General features: G+C 38.5%; 2 protein-coding genes across 2 annotated transcripts; one reads left to right on the forward strand and one right to left on the reverse strand.

Moving 5' to 3' along the window:
* Positions 1–499: 499 nt before the first annotated feature.
* LOC122083630 lies at positions 500–14,896 on the reverse strand. The gene is made up of 5 exons (XM_042651498.1): positions 14,738–14,896; positions 14,321–14,380; positions 14,043–14,228; positions 13,820–13,859; positions 500–909 (listed from the first exon to the last, which is right to left on the reverse strand). The coding sequence occupies exons 2-5, from the start codon at positions 14,321–14,323 to the stop codon at positions 821–823; spliced, it is 318 nt and encodes a 105-aa protein (XP_042507432.1). The 5' UTR covers positions 14,324–14,380; positions 14,738–14,896; the 3' UTR covers positions 500–820.
* Positions 14,897–20,674: 5,778 nt separating this feature from the next.
* LOC122084989 (LEAF RUST 10 DISEASE-RESISTANCE LOCUS RECEPTOR-LIKE PROTEIN KINASE-like 1.2) lies at positions 20,675–21,355 on the forward strand. Its single transcript, XM_042653408.1, has one exon. The coding sequence runs from the start codon at positions 20,692–20,694 to the stop codon at positions 21,319–21,321; it is 630 nt and encodes a 209-aa protein (XP_042509342.1). The 5' UTR covers positions 20,675–20,691; the 3' UTR covers positions 21,322–21,355.
* The last annotated feature ends 958 nt before the right edge of the window (positions 21,356–22,313 follow it).

Consider the following 22,313-nt stretch of genomic DNA (forward strand, 5'->3'; position numbering starts at 1 on the left):
GTCTATTTCTTCTTCTGCTAATTCTTCCATAGATCATTTATTCATTTTTCCTTTTTCCTAGTTGAGTTGGTGCCGGTACAGGGGGGCAAGGACAAGCTATGATTTGCTAGGAAGAAGGAAGTTTCTAGCTAACGTTTGAAAACCAGAGTTAACAGAACCTTTTAAAACTCTACAAATTGACCATTACCGAGCCCTACCAGGTTTGAGGGGAGACTGAAGAGAAAAAACACCCAGTCCAGTTAAACCCAGTTCGACCAGTCTGTCAGCTTCTCAGTTACACTAGTCAATAACATGTGCATGGTCTCATCAGCTGTGTTGTCTAAATAAGGTACCCCAAACTTTTGCCCCATCTTCCCTGGACCTTTTGGATCGAAGACCAAGCTCTTCTATGCAAGCCTAGTAGCCACAAGAAGCCTAATAACGGTAGCATGAATCATAAATCGGACCCTATAATCAAACATTGATCTGGACATGGCCTTCAGTCATCAGCCAAACCAGATGTGAAACCCCACAATACTGATGGCATTATTGATCAGATACAAAGGTCATGTAGCGAATTCTAGAACAGGCAAACCATATGCTACTCAAAAGAGAAATTGGTGCAAAACATCAGACTTGCAACTCTAAATCAACATTTTGACAAGAAGGTTGTATTCCAAACATTATGTATGCTCTGAATGTCACAAATTTTCATGGGTGGAGAACAGTATGGACAGCAGAAGCGGATGGGCACCCACAATCATGTGATGATCACCTCCGATCAAAAGTCAGATATGACAAATCTCTGTAATGCTACCACCATTCCAGGTGAAGCTCTGATTTACCAATTTGAACCACCATCAGCTTCACGGGATTGGTAGAAATCATCTGGCCTGACAATGTTGACATCCTCAAACTCATCATCGTCATCTGTTGACAAGAGGAAAAAGTAAAGAACAAAATAAGTTTGCAAAGCAACAACAAAGACGAGAAAAGTTTATATTCTGAATTTCAATAAGCTAATAATTGTGTGTAGCGGGGGTGTGGGGAGGAAGATATCTACTTCATCTGCCAATTTATCACCCCCACTGAAACAAAAGAGGCCCAATTTATTGAGAGAGAGAGAGAGAGAGAGAGAGAGAGAGAGAGAGAGAGAGAGGATAATGAGCCATATCAGCGGTTAGGCTAATGAGGTAGGATAATGAAGCATATCAGCAGTTAGGTCAGCACCAGGGTTTTAAGAATCAGATCGGATCAGTTGGAATCAGCCGATCCCGATTCTCCTAGGTCCGGCTTGGGCCAATCCTGGGAAAACCTTATATGCTCGGAATATGCCAATTCTGACGCAATCCGATCCCAATCCCGGGGTTTTAAACCTGGTCAGCCCTCGTTTGCTTCCTCAAAACTTCAAACCATGTATCTTCTGCTTACCACTTTACTCTTGCACCATACCACTAGTTACTGGTGCATTCTGTAATCTTCATTATACATAGGCACAATCATCTCATTCTACCTTTTGATGAAAGAAAGAGGCAAATCAATAATTGGAATAATCAATATTCATGATGCAACCATTGTTGTGTTAGATCCAAAGGTTCCTTTTTGACCTAACTACAAGGAAGGGATTCCATGATAGAAAGACAAGAATTTAGATTATTCCTCATCTTATCATCTATTAATGCAACATCTAAATTCCCTCAAATGTTTACACTTCTAATTCTATCCATCACTGCCTTGCCACTCATACATCTCAACATCCTCACCTCCGACACAGTCCTTTTATACATATTTTGCCCGCATTTAGCATCATAAAAATAAACGCCTTATAATAATTAGCCCTTGGTTTTATTTATCACACAACACAACACAAGCTCCTCTCAACTCCATTCGTCCTGTTCTAATTCTATATTCATATTCTCCAATATCTCCCTCTTCTCAATAATTAAAACATGAAATAGCAAAACTAGACACCATGAGATGTCTTCTGAATGTCAATCTCAATCGCCCTTTCGTCTCTATTATTTTGCTTCTTCTTCTTCTTCTTCTTCTTCTTGTTGTTGTTTTTTTTTTTTTTTTTTTGAAATTGCATTCCATTTATTCCGTTTTGGTCCAACTTATCTTAAAATTAAATAAACAATAAGAAAAAATTACTGATATTTAGAAATTCCATTATTCCAATTAGGTTACCCCCAATCTTACTAGTCAAAACTATATCACCACTAAACATACATACACCATAGGACTTCATCCTTTATCTCTATGCTACTAATGCAAAGACATAACGACCATAGAAATCAAAAACAAAATGGACCATGGAGAACTACTACAAGACTAAGAGGTTGGCACCATACAGACATCCCCAAGTTTATCAGCTTCATGCGTATCAGGGTTTAAAAACAGAATGGAATTGCAAAACAACATCTACACAGATTTTCTACCATATTATTAAGAGGACAATCTTCATTTTTTATTCCAATTTTCCCTTTACAAAAGGAACAGGAAATTTCAGGGCAATTGAGTAACTTCAACAAGAGTTTCACTATACTTTTCCCCACCCACCTTCCTGAATGTCTAACAAAGCTACTGGTCATTCTTCTTCTCTCCCCTGCGTCTCTTTTTCAATTAGAAGAAGAAAATGATGAGGAATGGAAATAAACACAACAATTTTACAATTCCTAACAACTAACCAAACTTCCCTAGCTCAACCTGTGTCAATCCTTTTGCTCGCTTTTCTCAACATTAAAATCTGCATCACTTTAACCATCAACATGAAATAAAGAAAAAAGTATTAGATGAAAACAAACACACACCAAGGTTTTAAGTATCCTTCCATATCTACCAACATGTATCTTATGTACAAGGTACCGGTATAACACAACTCGGTCTTTCCCCAACTAAATGGGGTCAAATACATGGATCCGTGACAGGGTAAAATAAAAAAGGTAAAAATAAAGAAGCAAAGCAACACCTCAGGAACATCCCACCTAAAATGGGTCAGCTACATGGATCTTTTCCCTCCAAACAGCTCTACTTGAGGTCATACTAGAGTCAAGACCTAGACTCTGCATGTCTTTCCTTGCTACTTCTAATATGGTCACTTTAGGTCTGCCCCTAGCTCGTTTAGCTCATTCCATCTGAATTCGATCACCCCTCCTTACTGGAGCATCCCAAGGCCTCCATTGAACATGGTCGTACCACTTCAAACAACATTCCCGAGCTTGTCCTAAATCGGGGCAACTCCCAAATCAGCTCTAACCTGGTCATTCCTTACTCTATCTCTCCTAGATTTGCCACATATTTATCTCAATATCCTCATTTTTGCTACAATAAGCTTATCTATATTATGCTTCTTGACTGCCCAACATTCCGCTTCATACAACATAGCCGGTCTTACAATTGTCCCGTATAATTTTCCTTTAAGCTTTAGAGCAATACGTCGGTCACACAACACTCTAGCTGCATCTCTCCACCTCATCCATCCTACTTTAATTCTGTGACAAACATCATCCTCTCACCTTCCTTGTTTATAGTTGACCCTAGATCATGGTTCTAAATCTTGGGTTTCGACCAAGTTTCAACCTTAATCGAAAGACTCGAAACCATCGAAACTTTTCCAAGATTTAGAACTATGCCCCAAATATCTAAAATCTCTCTCTCTCTCTCTCTCTCTCTCTCTCTCTCTCTCTCTCTCTCTCCAATTTTCACCACTTCGTTCCGTCCTTGTGCAACTTAAATTTGCACACTATATACTCCATCTTCATTCTACTTATCTTAAGACCACTTGATTACAAGGTAGATCTCCACATCCAACTTATCGCTAATCCTTGCTACTATCTCATCCACCAGAACAATATCATCGACAAAAAGCATACTCCACGAAACCTCATCTTGAATGTTTCTAGTTAAATCATCCATGAAAGCGCAAACAGATTAGGGCTTAAAGCTGATCCTATATGTTACTTTATATTACTACTAACATATAACTAGGGAGTGGGGTATTACATATCATTACAAGCTTGTTTGAAGTTCAGAAGCCTCATCCAAAGATCAAATTGAAGCAGCTAATGTCAGGGTTTTAACCTCCAATCGATTTCTTCCATATCTCCCAAACCAGCCAATAGTTCAAACTTATCTTTTAAATGATACCTAACAAGTTACAAGGGATCTTCATTCCAATTTTGAGGATCATCTGAAGCTAAGAACCCTAATTTCTAAAGAGTGGTCAAAAGTTTCCTAATCCATGTCAACAACATAACTCTCAATTCAACCATCGGAATTGTCTCATCTTTTGAGGATTTGTTGACCCATATAGGACCTTCATCTGCTCCAAGTTTCAGCTTCATCTAAGCCACGGTTTGTAAGATCTCATATTTCTCACTATTCAACTAGATTTTTCAGATCCTGCCTAGGATTAGGTCCTTTGTGATCTAGTCTTACATCAATTCCCTGAAAGGCAACATGGTCCCTACGCCACATGGGGCCAATAGGAGCATGATGGAAGCATCAACATGGGCATGATTCTTGCCTTTCGTGAGGGGCAGAGCAGTCATTTCACCCCCTAGTGTCTAGGCACAGGGGCTATGCTACCTTTCAGGCTACTTTTTCCCAAACCTTAAATAATCTCCCAATCTTTTCCAATCACCATGATAAGTTAAAACTAATATAGTTATCAAGGCAGCAAGGTGACCAACGTGTTTGAGAACTGCCTTGACAATTACTTGGTGAACAAAGTATTCTAGTGTTCTTTTTTTATATAACCATTTTATTTGGCACAAATAGCATATTAAATATTATACGATTTTACCTATATAATAAATAAATATTAAATAACCATAACAATACCACATATTCAATAATCCTACCAATACAACATATTCATAAGAAAAACAAATCAACAAAGTAAATAAACTCAAAAGTCATTAAGCCACATCAAGTCATCAAAAATCAAAACTACGTCACATCAAGTCATCAAAAATCAACATTTAAAGAAAGTTCTCATTCTCTAATAAGTTTGACTGATCAAATGATTTTAAAATACATAAGACTTTTTTTTTATTAGGTATAGCACAAAACCTGCTTTCCAACAAGTCCAAGATTACTTAAATATGAGTTGTAATGACAAATTTGTGTTCCGGTCAAACTTACTTTAAAGTGTGCAAATGCTGTTAAAATCTCCTAAATGAAAATAATTTTATGGATATCAGAACAAAAGATTAATTTACCGGACTTTTGGTCTTTAACAATGTTTACCATGATAAGATTTATGAAAATTTTCAGAATTGAGAAAAATCCTAGTATTTGAAAGGTGAGAATCTCCCCTACAACCAAAAATCCAGTTTTTGTTCTTGGATTGGGGGGTTGATTTTTTATCCTTTTGGAATTTGATCTTTAAACTATTTTTATTCGAGTCAAATAGGGGTATTTGCTTATTTATGAATAATATCTTAAATGCCATTTGGGATAAATAAGTGCCAAAATAGAAGACGACATGCAATGCCATAAGGAGGCAGTTGCTTAGGCCCCAGGCAAACCACACCAAGGTGGTGCCATGGCAACGCCTTGATAACTAAAAGAAGACACATTCAAAATGTCTCTTGTCCTTCACTATGGTATGCCCAATAGTTTTAGTTTCGAAAGGTTTAACATGTAGACTAGAACTGAAGGCTGCTTCACATACATGGTGCGATCTGAGATCTGCCGTTCCCCTACCCCCCCTCTTCTTTCTTCCTTTCTTCCTTCTTCTATTTTTTCATCTTTAACTACTATTTAAAGTGAGATTGAAGCCCTCTAAGATTGCTGATCAGAAGACATACATACAGCTTATCAATTTTCAGTTACAAGGTTTTCCAAGGAAGAAAGTTCAAGTGCGTCTCTACCAAACCAAATCTTTGATTGCTGCAGAATTTTGAGGGTTTGTTGAGGACCTTAGGAGGACTACTTGATCCAAATTTGAGGATCATCCAATGCTTCCAACCCTAGTTCTTGAAGAATCACTAAAAGCTTCCTTTTTCATGCAACCGGCATATCTCTCCTTCAGTGCAATGTAGATAGTCTGGATAACCTTATACTGACAAGGGACGGTATTCAGTGCAACGTGAACAACATACTCCTGTATTCCAAGATCTTTAAGCTTACTAGCATTAGTAGCTACGCCCAAAATGTATTCTCTAACACTCCCATTTCCATCATACCTTGCATTCATTAGCCTGGTCATCAATGTGCTTGTCTCAGCTTTCTTGTTAAGTTCAAATTCCCTTATATAGGATCTCCATTTGATCCAAAATTCAGCTCTATCTGAGTTGTAGTTTGTGAGTAATCGAAATCTCCTCTATTCAGCCCAGATTTTCAGATCCTGCTTGGGATTAGGTCCTATGTGATCTAGTCTTACATCAATAACAATGACTTTGTTTTACAATAATTTAAAAAAGAAAAATAAGTATACAAGAGGGATACAGGAAGGAATTGAGCCCAGAAAAAGTGATGCAGCACATGTCCATAAGTGGGCTTTAAATTGCTCCATACTTGGACTTGGCCCATATTTTGGCTTAATAATCCAGTTAAATTCTGGCCTTTTAGCCGTTGAATTCTCCCCACATAATTAGTTATCAGCTAGCTTAATTGAAGGATTAATTATCCAAATCAATGCTGTCAAGGACAACTAACGTCCAGCATAATTTGTGAAAGATTATCAGCAGATTTTGAATAGATTTTGGGCCAGCATATTTCCAGATTAGAAGAGGATATTCGTCCATCACAAGGCAATATTGTCTACATAATAGGGATCTGATGCAGCTCAAGGAGGAGAAAAGTTCACATGTTACTGTTTATGTGACACTGTTCACGTGTTATTGTTCACATGAATGGTGGTCGCGGTACTGTTCTTGCTTCAGCTGTGGCTCAGGTGTTGGTTATAATGAAGCCCACTCGTCCAGCTTTGTTCTGCCAGACCAGCAGTATTTTAAAGAAGATATTTGACAGCTTGCATGAAAAGAACTGTCAGAGGTTTTTCAGATTTGGTGGGGACCCATTCTGAGAACTGAGTGGAGGTTATTTTTATGGAAGAGGTCACTGGCTTGCGTGGGTCTCTTTTAAAGAAGACTTGGAAGATTTTTCCTAGATATCTGTTTCTATTTTGAGATTAATCAGTTTATATTTTCTGTAACTAGAATTAGAAGGTAATTTAGGTCTTCTAAATTTTATAGATGATATTTTTGTAGCAATTTTTTCTCCACGCAAGAGGGGGATTTTGAAAGTTTATTAATAAAAAAAAAGGGCCTTGACAGTCCCCACAAATTTAGAGTTTGAAAAGAGAGAAAGCTAAGTTTCTTTGCTGTGAGAGACAATTCCTTTGAGAGGAAGGTACAGTGAGGCAGTGGCTGGGAGACCCTATTTCCCTTTCCTATCCTTGTTCTTCCGATCCTTTTCTCTTTAAGTTGCTATTCTGACCAGCGAAGGATCAACAGTCATCTATCATTGTCACAGGCCATTAACGGGTATCATCAGTCATTGTTTTGGATGCTTCATCAACTGAATGCTCCTATGCCTCAATATTCCAATATGTTTTTGAGTTTTCCAGTATGCAATAGAGTACAATCACCATACGAGAACCTTCCTCCGAGTGTAACATCAGCCCCATCTAATGGTTTGATTTACAGTTATTAATTCTATTTTGATTAACAGTAATTAATTCTGTATTCTGTCCCTATGTTCTGTGTTAGTTCACTGCAATCCTGATTTTCTGTAGGAGTGTTAGTGTTGTTCTCTTGCAGCCTAGCTTCCCCTACATTAGGATCAACCAGCTTTCTTTTTAGGAAGTGATTTGCCATACCGACCAACCTTATTTGAAGAGAGATGCCTAGAATTGACTTCTCTGCCAAAGATTAGACGTTGTACAGCCTGTCTAAGAGAAGATATTCATCAGATTTTGGCGGGGCCCATGGCCATTGCGTGGAGAAGGCTTTGGAGGGTTATGACAGCTAGCAATCCTCCTATAATTTAAGGAATCGTAGTATCTTGCATAGGGGTTTAATAGCAATAAAAGATTTTCTACTGTTAAGTCTCCTTGTTTTCAAACTAATTAGTTGGGATTGGATTTACTTTGTAAAAAAATTTTAGATTGCTATAACCGACCTGCTCCCCTTTTCCAATTTGAGTATGCCACTTTTTTTAGACTGACAGGTTGAGACCAATTTAGCCAGGGCATTTCCAGGCATTCTATCAAGAGTTTTGGGCCTCTCATGGGTCAGAGGCGCTGTCAAACCCTCAAGGGCTTCCCGTTGAATATCAATTTTTCCCTGGCTAGCACCTGCAAAGTGTAGAGCCAGGCGCTGATTCAGGAGCTTCTTCTTTAGTCTAGGATTCTTTTGAATAAGAATATCAAAGAAGCGGCTGCGCAAGAACAAGAAGCGGTTGTCGTCCGGCAGCCGGTAGCTCTACTAAGCGAAGAACCGGTAGCTGCCAGGAAGCAAACCCTGTTATTATGCACGATATTCCTTTAGTTTAGTTGCATGTTCACCCTAAGCAAGACTTTCTAATCGAATGTAATAATCAACAAATCTACATTGATTACTTGACAGGTTGAAGGAGTACAGACATCAATGGAAATATCCCCAAACTGAGGAATCCCTTTGTGCCGGGTCTTTCATCCCGTTCATAGAGGAATCCTTCCCCAAAAGGTTCGCCATTGTGATTTTCCTTGAGAAGGCCGCTTCCATAGATTAAATATCGTGAGTAAAGGGTGGATGGACAGAATAGGCAACGATTTAGAAAAGAGAGAATTCATGTTTGATAGCCATGAATGTTGTGAGATGCAGTGAGGGGAGAGATTCCTTGAGGGCTGAGATGCCTATGAGTGGGTAAGAGGCCCAGGAGAGAGTGAGAGGCTCAATCCAAATCTATCTTTATACCTATCTTCTATTTTTTTCTTTTATTTCCAATCAATTCCAGTAAGCTTTGTATTCTGAAATTTCCTGATCTGTTGAAGACTGTTTGAAGAGGTGATTTAACTGCTAGACATCAGTGTATCGATCATAGTTTTCAAAGTGTCGCCTAAGTGCCACTTAGGCATCCAGGCAGAAAATCTAAGCCAAGGCAAGCTGTCGCCTTATTGCCCAAGGCGCTTTGGTTTCGGCAGCACATGCTCACCCCTGCGACTCGATTCCCCCACCCCCAACAAGAAGGAAACAACAACAGAAACACTGCAGCTGCGCTGCTACCACCAGTGCCATAGCAGCAGTAGCAGCATCTTAATATGTAGAAGATGAAGATGGAAGGAGGAAGAATAAGAAGATTGAAGAAGCAGTAGCCGTGGCAGCCACAACAATTGCCACTGACGAAGAGAAGATGCAGAGGCCAGTGCCACGCCATCATCACTACCATAAAAGAGAAAAAAAAAAAAAAAAAAGAAGAAGATAGAGGAGGCAGTGTACCTATTTAAGTTTCAACACCGCTACCACTCCCTTCAACATTGTCGCAGCCTCGTCAAAAACAGGCAGCCGCAGAGTTGCGATTCTTTCAACTTTGTGCATAGAGCACGTTTACGGGAGGAAGAGTGATATTTGGTCCACTACCTGGCCCTCCAGTCCCCGCTTCTAGAATCCATCAACATTGAGAATGCCATCAACTCCCCCATTCTTTAATATGATTCATTTATCTTATTTTATATATTAATTCCCTCAACCCCCCCTCCCCTTTTCTTTGGTTAGAATTTGTGACAGAATGCAACGACAATCCCCAGTCCCCCTTTCTTTAATAAAATATTTGTTTATCTTATTTTATTCTATTAAAATTATATTTTATTACAACCAAGAGGAACAAGAGTAAAAACTTCGTTTATAAGGCTTCTAAAGTCTTTCTAGACATTTTACGATTGATATGATAACAAATAAATGGTAGGGTATTAAGAGATCAATAACCCCCAATGATGTTCCCCAAAGCTCAAATTAAACTAAGCACAATAACCACAAAATCTGGAAATCAGATTTGGAACCAAAACCCAAACTAGGGCAGAATGGAGGGAGACCTGCGATTGGATGTAGGGAGCTTTGATGGAGCTCCAACTCTGGTTGATTGCATGTCCCATGGGGAGGAATAAAATCCCACAATATCTCCACGTTCTGCTGGTTGAATTGGGAGATCAGGAATTTCTTGATTTCAGATCTCTAAATTAGGAAACTTGTGTGATCTTCAAGAACAGATGAAAGAAGCTTCTGTTGGCCAACCTGTACTGGTCGAATATCCTTTGGAGAGGACCTGGTTTATCCTCAAAATCTCAGCCTTAATGGCCTTTAGGTTGGAAGATCTGATGTGCCTTGGTCTGTACCCAAAAATAGGAAACTCCTGAACTGCACCAATAATTGGTTGTAACAACCTAAAAACCTCTGCTGGAACTCTTCTCTTGGTCGAATGACCCCTTTGGGTAGCTGAATGAAACCCCAAATTAGTAGCTGAACAAAACCCTGAATTAGGTGCTGTAACAGATCAGGGGTTATGGACATAAGAGGCTCGATGACCTGTCTTGAAAGACCCTACCTGTAGACTTTTGGCTGGTCCTCTGAGTCAGCAACAGCAGCAACACTTAAGTGGTTGTGTCTTGTAACAACCTTAACAATCTTTCAATGGTCTAACTAATAACAGAAAACAAACGGGGAAAAAAGAAAATCAATGGAGGGTTGGAAGGAGAAGTGTTTGGGTTGGGTATCTCGCCCCTCTATTTTAGGCATCTCACCCTCTTAAATAACAACTTTCTCAGACAAAGAGTTAAAACTCAAATATACTTAATTCAACTTGTCTTTCATTACCATCGATGGCCTCTTTATAGGCTTTTAAAATTCATTACAAAGTTCAATGTTAAAAAAGGAAACTTCCAACAAATAGAAATTAACTAGAAAACTATCTATCTACTCTGTCTAACAAGAGACAAATAAAAGGAAACTAAGCAATCAACTAGGAAACTGATTTGTCAACAAGACAAAAGGAAACAGCAACAAAAAAGGAAACTAATCCTAATCTACTTGGGCAACTCGATGGCAGCTGGTCTCCTCCCTTGAAGCTGCAATTCGATGGCTGCTGCACTCCTCCCTTTGAGGCATCTTTCTTCAACAATAAAGGACAACTGGAGGATCTTCTAGAAGCTTCTTTTGAGGACAGAACTGGAGGCCAACTTGCTGAGATCGATGGGGCCATAGGAAGGCCAGATCAGCATGCCACCTGGCCTGATTTGTTGGGTTGAACCAGGGCCAGATGCAGGGCAGAGCTGGATCATGATCTAGTTTTGACTGGTCAGCTCGAGCTCTCCTCTTGGCAGCTCTATCTATATCACAAATATTATGAAAATACATTAAAAATACTCAAGCGCCTAGGACACCTTGTCACCTAAGTGCTTCGCTGGCCCTCGAACGCCTTGGATCGCTTAGCTCTTTAATAACTATGGTATTGATCCTCCTATAGAGTTTGTTTTTTGTTGAAATAGCCTCTACATTATTTGGTAACAGAGCTATAAATCAGGCCTCAATGCAACAAGTACTCGAGATGTTGAGCAAACTCAATAAGCAAATGGCGCGAATGGCTGAAATGCAACGACGTGTTGGCATCCCAGAATCCTTAATAGCACTTGGAGCACCACTACGAGTAGAGATGAAATCTCTTATCAAGACAAAAGAATCTGAAGTCAAGGTTCCCATAGAATCAATTTCAGAATCATGTGTCACCGCAGAAGAACCAGCCCTTGATGTTCCTATTGTTGAAACTACCGTTGAAGAGGTCAGAGGTCAAGGATGCAAGGGAAGAAGACCCCTTGATGTTCCTATTGTTGAAGCTACCGTTGAAGAGGTCAGAGGTCAAGGATGCAAGGGGAAGAAGACTATGTGGAAATAGTGGTCCAATACAGATCCAATATCACATTTGATCATGTGGAATTCATCGTGCTGCCAGAATTTTTCAGAGAATGAGAACCTCGACTACAAGATTCCGTTCCTAGCATCAAGGAACTATCAGAATTCTACTTTGGTTTGAAGAATGTGCAAAAAAAAAAAAAAAAAAAAAAAAATTATTCCGAGCCTTCTCAAAACTTGAGATCAAGTTTTTTTCTAAGTGGAGGGGAATTGATCCAGGACATGTCCATCGGTTAGCCTTTAAAATTGGTCCATACTTGGTCATACCTTGGACTTAATCCAGTTTGATTCTAGCTCATTAGCCATCGAACACTCCACAAAAAAATAGTTATCGGCTAGCTTAATTGGATGATTAATTATCCAGATTAATTCATGTCAAGGAAATCTAACATCCAGCATATTTTGTGGAAGATTAGCTTCAGATTTGAGAATATTTGGAGACGGCATATCTTCAGACTTGAAGAGGATATTGTCCAGCTTGTCAAGCCAAAATTCTACTGACATAATACGTCAATCGGTTTTCTTTTCAGGAAGTAATTTTCCATATCGACCAGCCTTATTTGAAGAGATTTCCAGTATCGACTTCTCCAAAGATTAGCCATCGTATAGCCTGACTAAGAGAAGATATTATTCAGATTTTGGTGGGCATGGCTACTGCGTGGAGAAGCCTTTGGGGGTTATGACAGCTCGCAATCATCCTGTAATTTAGGGAATTACAGTTTCTTGCGTCGAGGTTTATTAGTAATCCAATAGTTTCTAATGTTAGGTCTCCTTGTTTGTTAGCTAATTCTTTTTTTTTTCTTCTTCTTCTTCTTCCAAATTGTTGCCTATTCTGTCCAGCCACATACATTTACTTATAATATGTAATCAGATAGCCACGAATGCTGTGAGATGCAGTAAGGGGAAAGATTCCTTGAGAGGGTGAGATGCCTATGAGTGGTTGATAGGCCTAGGAGAGAGTGAGAAGCTCAATCCAAATCTATCCCTCTACCTATCTTTTATTTTTCTTTTATTTCCAATCAATTCCAGTAACCATTCTATTCTGAAATTTATTGATCTGTTGAAGACTATTTGAATAGGCAATTCAACTGCTGGACATCAGTGTATCAATCCTTCTATAGAGTTAAGAAGGGAGGGGGATGGAGAAGAGGGATATACAGCGCATAGCTCAACCTGTATTTCCAAAGTTTAATCTTTTTTAATAACCAAAGTCTTCCCAACTTCTATCACAGAACTCCTTCAACACCTAAATCCAGTCATTAAGAAATAACCCCACTTCTAAGCATAGACAGGGATCTTCCATTCAGCATCTTTTAAATACCATAGATCTTTTCCATATTCAATAAAAGTATGGAACATACATCTGTCCAGACTTCAAAAATAGACCGCACTTGGTGTAACTGCAATTAAAGATGTCTATAGCTCTCAACCACACCACAATTCCTTTCTACAAGAATAACCAGAAACTTTTTGAAATAACATGCATGACATGAAACTGTGTAAGCATATCGCTGCTAAAACATACAACCTCACGCAGCTTATAGCTCTCCAAATATTATATAGTATTCTCACGAGTGTTAAATCTCTTACACGCACACTCCTATCACAAACTTTAGCAGCTTATAGTATTTTAAAAAATAAATCGTACCATGTGGAATAAACAGTATGAAGGTGTTGCGAATTATGGCTTTGAGGATAGCATATCTTATGAAATCAAAGCCCATTTTATACGTTATAAAGGTTCAAGGACTAAAAGACAGAAATTAGAATAATCATTTGATGATTGACAAACCTGAAGAACCAAGCTCATAAGTATGAATGTCTATTATTGTAAAAGTACATAAGAGAACACTTATTCAATGACATGATTCATTATATATTTATACAAAAATACATGATAAGAAAAGGGTGGCGGGAAGAAATGGAAATGAAAAGGTAAGAAATAAAACCTTTTCTCAAGGTGAGGGCCACAACAGCATCATTTTCAACCTGTAAAAAGATGGAGAAATTCCTAAGTAGCACTGTCGAATAAACAAACATTTTAGGTTCAGCCATTCTCTACAACTACAAGGAAATATTTTCACAGTAAGCAATGTCTATAATTGCGTTAATATACAAAGATTAGAACGTTCACAGAAAGAACAAGAGAAAAAAAATGCAACGCATTAGTACCTTCTGATCTGCCAACGTCTTTGAGTCATCCAATACTTCATTTGTTGTCACCAGGATTAAACGTTGATCATTTACCGGTTGATCAATAAGTGTCTGCAATTTCTGCTTAATGTCTAGAATTGTTTCAGTTGGATCACACTGCAGAAAGTAGGTTGTCTTATCACGCTTAACACGGATATACATAGCCTGCAACAAATTTAAAGGTTTCATGGCGTTGAGATGTGCATGTACCCATTAAAAATAAATAAATGAAAAAGAACGCCGAAGCATGAACATACCATTTGGAGATTTCTCTATGAATGAGAAATGAATCCGATAAACCCCAGAAGAGCTTGATACTGATGATTTTCCCCAGATGGGAAAAAATGAAAACGAAGAATCAGAAGACCATGATCACAATAAAAGACAGTAATTTCAACCGAGATTAAAGAAAAACAGATAATTCGAATTATACTAGTTGAATTGACATTTCTTCAATGAACAGCAGTTACTAAGACGACACCCATCAAACCCTAACCAAGAAAAGTACTCCCATCCTATTACTCCCCCATTACTCCTAACCTTCGCTCGAATTACAAAACCCTAGCTTAGCAGTTATCACTTTTGAGACCCTGAAACCGCTCTGAAACACTATGAAATCCTTCACCCACATTGGTACTCCAAAACAAAGAACAGAGTGATGACCAATTACTCACCTTAAGCTCTATTTCATTTATCGAAGACACAGATGACGATTCTGGAGTCCGGAAACCAAGTAAGAGTGATGGTGATGGTGAGGGTGAGGGTGGTATTTATTTATTTATTTATTTATTTATTTTCTGTCATCTGCAAAGCGCTGCTGCTCGGCCTGTTGGGCCCTAGTAGAGCCAAGGGCAACCTGGCCCACCTCCTCTTACACACGACATACTCAGTCACCTGAATAAGAGGGTTGAAATCGTCTGCAATTCCGATCTCGTACAATTCTGTGCAATACCACCTTCAGGCGGTGACCACTATTTAAAACGCGTTCCTATTTTTTTACCGTTTAAAAAGCGTTTTCCCGTATGCTATTATATAATCCGGAAAAAAACGGAAACGGCAAAAGAATCCGTTTTAAACGCGTATCCGTTTTTTAAGGGTAAAATAGGAATTTTATTATTATTATTTTTTTTTTTTTTTAAACCTATTAGTAAAAGTGAAGAGTGAAGACAATATGGTACTTGGTTTTTTGTTTTTAACTTCCATACTATCTATAGGAAAAAAATCTCATCTTTTTATAGCCCATTGAGTAGGGGTGTCAACGGTCCGGGTTGGTGCTGTTTCGGTCAGGTTCCACCGGTTTTGGTGTGACTTTGGAACTGACCGAAACTGACCCATTAAGGATTTATCGGTTTCGGTCCGGTGTCAGCTTCGGTGCGGTTTGGGTTCGGGTTGGTACCGGTTTGGATTTATCAGGTTCATTTCGGTTTGGATCGGTTTTTTAAACCGGTATGGAGCCATTAGGAAACAACCAAATGTTGAACTGCTGAACTTCGGTTTCTTAAATCGATTTGTAACCGGGTTGGTTTTGGTTTTTTGTCTAATTTGGATTCGACTTTCCATACAAATGTATATAAAACTATGCAAATTTTGATTTTTTAAATGAATTTTGGAGTGTTTCGGTTTCTTACCGGTTTGGTTTCGGTTTCGATCCGAGTTTTGAGCCGGTTTAGGTTTGGTTTAGGGTCCATCCGGTTTTTGGTGCGGTTCGGTTTGGTTTTGGGGTTGCATTACTCGAAACCGAACCAATAAGGCTTCGGTTTGGTTCTGTCCGTGTTGTTATCGGTTCGGTCCGGCCGGTTTTACCGGTTCGATTTAGGAATTGACACCCCTACCATTGAGTAAGGAGAAGCTAACTATTTTATCTTGGGACTCCTAGAGCTTTTGGAATATTAGATGCATGTAAACAAGTAATAATCTCTCAAATTGCATGAGTATACTACCGTTTTTTTTGTTTTATTTTTTTGAAAACTACACGTTTAATACTCGTACCCTTCGTTTACGTCCGTTTGCCGTTCCCTTTTTTTTTACCTTTTTTTGACAGTACCGTTCATCGTTTTTATCTGTTTAAAACCCGTACCGTACGTTTCCGTTTTTTTGCCGTTCCCATTTTAACTAACAGTGACGGTGACACGTGTATTGATACCAATACAATGGCCCAGATCTGGTACAACTAATAAAACATTAAATCAGTGAAAAGACATTTAAATCATATATGGGCCATTGTATTGGTATCAATACATGTGTCACTGCCTGAAGGTGGTATTGCACGGAATTGTACGAGATCGGAATTGCAGAGGATTTTTTTCCTAAATAAGACTATGTTGGATCCCACCACCTTCTCCCTTGTGCATCGATACTTGAGAAAGAATCTGTCACCATTAGGCTACATTCATGTAATGGTAGTAACTTAGGGGTGTTAATTCTAAGCCCACATCGGTAGGCTCAATCGAGTCTACCATGTTTATGGCCATACCTAGCCTTGTCCAATCAATAAAGGTGTCAAGCTCAATTTTATAAATAGATAGTACACAGTGTAGCCACCTAGCCCAACGGATGCCCGATCAGGCCAACACATTTACAAGCCTAATTTGAACCAACTTCTTTAAGCTTGACCCCTTTAATATTACTTGTATTTTTTTTTATACTTTTTTTTTTTTTTTTTATAATGCAAAATCTTATTGAATAAAAGGTTGGTTACAAGCCAAGGCATCAGTTTTGCAAAGTTGATTCAGCCAAGGAGTGGATTGAGGCCATACTGTCCTACACCGGATGGACAGGCCTCTCCTTGCAAGTAGGGGTGTCAATTCTAAGCCCGCACCAGTAGGTGATGAGCACAATAATGTGTGAAATCTTAGGGATATAAGTGTACATTTTGCCCCACTTTGGATAGTACTACTTTTTTTTTTTTTTTTTTTTTTAGTTTCTAAGTCTATAAGAGAAAGTGCTTAAAATGAATCAAGAACCAGTCCAATCTTGAACTAACTTGTCCGTCCAAATGTGGGATCCACTCATTGGTACCACATCCTCTCTCCTACAAAATCCTGAAGATTATTCTCTCTCCCTGTCACCTCACAAGATCTTGAAGATGCTATGCAGAGATTCCTTTTTGATTTAATCAAGATTGCAAGATATTGGTCAATATTGTAGAAAATGAATAGAATTTGTTAATTTTAGAAACAGATTTTCTCTTTCCTCACACAATATCTCAAAGAATAAGGATTTTTACCAAGATTTAATTTTATTTTATTTTCTTTATTTTCTTAAAGAAGAGTTGTTTAAAGAATGAGGCAAGACCAAGGCCCTATAAAAGCCCATTCCTCCCCCCTCATATTATTTATTATTCCCCTTAGTTTATGCTTAGTTCTCTTCTCTCTCTCCCTCTCTCACTCTCTTTAGTTTTAGCTATTCTTTATTTTTGCTTTAATCATTTTTGTAATAGCTTTTTATGTCAATTAATACAAGCACTCTTTTATTTTTATTCAGCCTTTTATGTTTATAATTTATGCAATTGAGTTGTAATTTTGAAAGTTATAGTTATAGGCTCATATCTAGATGACAATATCACGAGCCGTTGAGCATCTTTTTTTTTTTTTTTTTTTTTTTTCAAATTTAGTTTTTTTTTTCAAGATTTGTTTTCTCTAGTACTAGAAAATTCATATTTGGTTTATTCCAGATCTGGTTTTTAGTACTGGTAGTATCTCAAATCACCCAAGCTTTCAAGTTCAAGCATTGATTCAAGTAAGTGGGCTCCTTCAGTAATCTTCTCTCTCATCTCTCATTCCCTCTTCTGACTATCATTTATTTATTAATTTAGGATTTTAATTTCAGTTGTTATATTATTCCTTTCCCTTCCCCCCAAGGTTCATGGCTAGTATATATGTTGGCTTTGCCCCTCCTAGCTATAGAACCATCATTTTATTATTTTTATTTTAATTGTCTTTCTTTTCCTAAAGCCAAGTAGAGTAACCATTGTAAGAATGGCCCTCTGATCAAGTAGGGAAGCTCATATTATGATGCATCCCTCGGGCTAAGTAGAGAAACCTACTTGTGAGTCTCTCTATAGCTTTATCCCCTTTCTTTTACTTTATTTTTATTTCAGCATTTTTTTCCTTTATTTTTTTTTTAATTGCATGGGGTGTTTATTTTCAGCTATTTATTTATTTAATTTTAATTGCTTGGCTTGCGTTTTTAAATTATTAGATGACGAATGGTTAGGATGTTATTTTAGATACATATGTTTAGGACAGTAATTATAATTAGATCACAATCATTTACCGGTTCACTTTCGCATTATTAAAATAAGCAAAAAAATAAAGTGGTTGCTCTCCCTGTATTCGACCCATAGCTACACTGATCCGTACGTTTGCGGTTACATTTTAAAATCCCTAATAGTAGGTCCGATCGAGCCCGACACGTTTATTAAACGGGAGTTCATAGTGTCGGTAGCTGGCTCATCGGGTGCCCGACCGAACCGACACGTTTATATGCCCAACTTGAATCGACTCGTTGTAGCCTGACCCAGCCCAACCCCCTTTAAACTACATAAAATTCTCATTTTGCCACTACTAGTAAAAAATCATACCCTTTGCTTTGTAGTAAGATTTGACTTCATTAAGTTTTATTTTGTAAATTGTAATGGTCATAATCTCTTATTTTTTTTAAAAAAGAACAATCATAATCTCAACCCACTTAATAATATAATTTTAGGGTATGCACGTTTAAAGCCTATTTAGAGTCCGTTTAGACTTAAATAAGTCCGTAACCTGGTTAAGGCCCGTTTAAGGAAGGCCGTTTAAGGAAGCCCGATTAAAGCCCAACACCGACCGGCCCAATTTTAAATCTTACCATGCCCCCCAATGCTAGGTCCGTTTACTTAAATGGGCATTCACAGTGTAAGGCTTTTAATTGGTCAAGCCCGATTAGGCCCGACCAAGACCTGCTCAACCCGATCGGTTGACACCCCTACTTGCAAGGGTGTCGGCAATACCATTAACAACCTTTGGAACATAAAAATAATGAATACTCTATAGGATTGGCACACATGAACCTGATATCCTCAATGATAGGCTGGATTTGAAAATTTTCCGAACATTTATTGCTAAGGCTATGTGATATGAACATTTGAGATGGTGGTAATTGTTATATGAACATTCGTCTTTTTTATGCACAATTTAATTTATTTGAATTTACTAAACTTAGGTTGTGTAGGCATAGTTTAATTAATTTGAGTTTCATGGGTTAAAGATTGAGTACCTTAGTAATTTAGTTACGTTGCCCATCTTTGGTTTAATCCATTTTAACTATGGGATATTTTTCTTTGCTATGCTCATCTTTGCCTCAATTTATTGGTATTATTCTTCAAGCACATTTTAGAGACCAATTTTAAAGAGGATCGGTTTAAAGTTAAATTGGTCTATCGGCTGGTTAAGGGCCGATTAAGGCTAGTTTATAGTAGCCCGATTAAAGTTCGAGTCCGATCGGCTCAATTATAAATCGTACCACGCTTGTGCTAGCTAAGCCCGTTTAATTAAATGGGCATTCATGGTGTAACCCTAAAAATTGATCGAGCCCGACTAAGCCTGACCACTTGACACCACTTGTCAAGTTTGTTGGCGGGTTGCATAAAAAACATTTCTTAGATATCAAGTACGTCATCAAATTTTTACATGGAGAAAACATCACATATGAAAAAGTGGCACTATCTTATGCTAAAGATGTTTGTGCGTGTCCTCCCATTGGCCACAGGTGCTGGTGTATACGTGTGCTATTAGGTAGTCAAAAAAAAAAAAACCACTCTAATCTAATTAGAATAGAATTTTATTTTATTTCATTTTGTTTTTTCTAAAAAAAAAAATTAAATAAAAAACTTTCCAACAATAAATGTTCGGATATATATATATTTTGAGAAAATTGCATTGCCATCCCCTGAACTTTGATCTTTATTCAACGCCACCCCCTGGACTTTTCGAAACGTCAAAACCACCCCCTAAAAATTCAAAAAATTTCAAATCGGTCCCTGTCGTTAGCCGACAGTGTTAAATGAATGAAAACCGGTTAGTTTTTTTATAATATACCCAAAATACCCCTCTATTGTGAGAGGACAATATTGCCCTCTCTTTTATTTGCATCTTCTAAACCCATCTCCCATCTCTCATCTCTCATCTCTCATCTCTCATCTCACTCCTCTCATTCACTCGATCGGACAAGAAGAAGAAGATGATGACAGTACGGTAACCTGCAACTCGATCCATCCCTTCGGTGTTCGATTCTCTTCCCTCCGGTGTGCGATTCTCCCCCTCCGGCGTCCAAACCTCTCTCCCAATTTTTGCCGTCTTTGCCTCGCTGGTTCGCATTCAATTCACTCAAGGAAGCTTCACGTCTCCTCTCTTTCTTTTGGCTTTGGGTCCTCACAACCATAAAATTTTTGAGAAAGAGTCAAAAGCAACCCCAATTTGATTTGATAAGGGAAGCCTTGTGACTGTGACTTTCCCTGCAGACCTTAATTTTGTTTTTTTTTTTTTATATATCAGACCTTAGATCTCTTTTGTTATTTTCGCCATCTCTTCTGCTATTTGATACTCTCTCCCTCTCTCTCTCTCTCTCTCTCTCTCTCTAAATTCTAACTAAAATGGATGAGCAGATCACCCATGTCATGTGGTGCGAGCCATCATCATCAACAGCATGGTCGGTGTACAGAAGCATCCTTCCCTTGATCTCCTTGGTTTTCCTATTACTACTGTCAGTACTGCAAACAGCTGAATGCGCAGACGACTGGCGGTTTGAAGCTTGTGGTAAGAAGGTCCAATGCGGTGAAGGACCCAATATTAGTTACCCGTTTTGGATATCTGGTCAACAAGAATCCTACTGTGGCTTTCCGGGCTTTCAGGTGACCTGCAAGAACCAGCAGCCCACCCTCAATTTATCCACCGTTAACTATGTCATCCTTGATATCTCCTACCAAAATCAAACTCTTCGACTCATTGATGCCAAAGTTAGAACAGAAGGCGGGTGTTCATCTCAAGTTCAGAACTTCACCCTGGATCGCACACCCTTCCTCTATGGTCCAAACCATGAAGATCTCTTCCTCTTCCTCAACTGCAATTACTCCTTATTCCCTTCTGGATTTTCAGATCACGAAATCAATTGTAGTTCTGTTCACTCTATGGCGTTACTCAAGGACGATCTCTTGTTGAATCAAGTGAAGACTTCCGGGTATTGTGATCCGCCGGTAATCACACCAGTTGACGGAGACAGTTAACCAAGGAAGAAGAACCTTAAATGCCCAAGAAGAAGAAGAAGAAGAAGCCGAACCCTACATACCTTGGGAGAGAGGTTCGGACGCCGGAGGGAAGAGAATCGGACGCTGGAGGGATGGATCGAGTTGCAGGTTACCGTACTATCGTTGTCTTCTTCTTCTTGTCCGATCGAGTGAATGAGAGGAGTGAGATGAGAGATGGGAGATGGGTTTAGAAGATGCAAATAAAAGAGAGGGCAATATTGTCCTCTCACAATAGGGGGTATTTTGGGTATATTATAAAAAAACTAACCGATTTTCATTCATTTAACATGGTCGACTAATGGCAAGGACCGATTTGAATTTTTAGAGGGTGGCTTTGACGTTTTGGAAAGTCCAGGGGGTGACGTTGAATAAGGATTAAAGTTCAGGAGGTGGTAATGTAATTTTCTCTATATATTTTTTTATCATCCCTAAAAATATTCTTTATTTTCTATAACTCTCAAATTTTGGAAAAAAAAAAAAAAAAATTTCTCACATCCCTCACGTTCATAAGAAAATTTATAATAAATTCATTCAATTAGGATAAAATCGTAAAGTGGTGATATCAACAGTGTACTGTTACCTAAATGGTCAAAGTACCTCTGATTGCTGTTATACCCTTCACCTTAAAAAAAAAACCCCCAAATTAGTCGACCTAATCTTCCTTCACCGGTCTTGCTCTTGTTCCTGCTCCGAGTGTTGGATCGGTCATTGCTGATTTTAATCCGGATCCGACGATTCACAGATCCGATTCACGAGTCATCAAACCGTGCTTCGCTTCTTAACGAATTCACAATCTTCGTAGTGACATGGGACCATGGGAGTCTGGGAGACTTTGTTTTCTCAGAAAACAAGCTACTTTGGAGCTTTAATGGCGTAGTTAGGTTTTATACTGAGCCAAGGGATCTCACTTCGTCGACTGGGCATTCGATTCATCCTCTTTCTGATACAATAATGGGAAGCACTTCGTCAGT

This window comes from Macadamia integrifolia, chromosome 7 (genome assembly GCF_013358625.1).
Source record: "Macadamia integrifolia cultivar HAES 741 chromosome 7, SCU_Mint_v3, whole genome shotgun sequence".
Classification (NCBI taxonomy): Eukaryota; Viridiplantae; Streptophyta; class Magnoliopsida; order Proteales; family Proteaceae; genus Macadamia; species Macadamia integrifolia.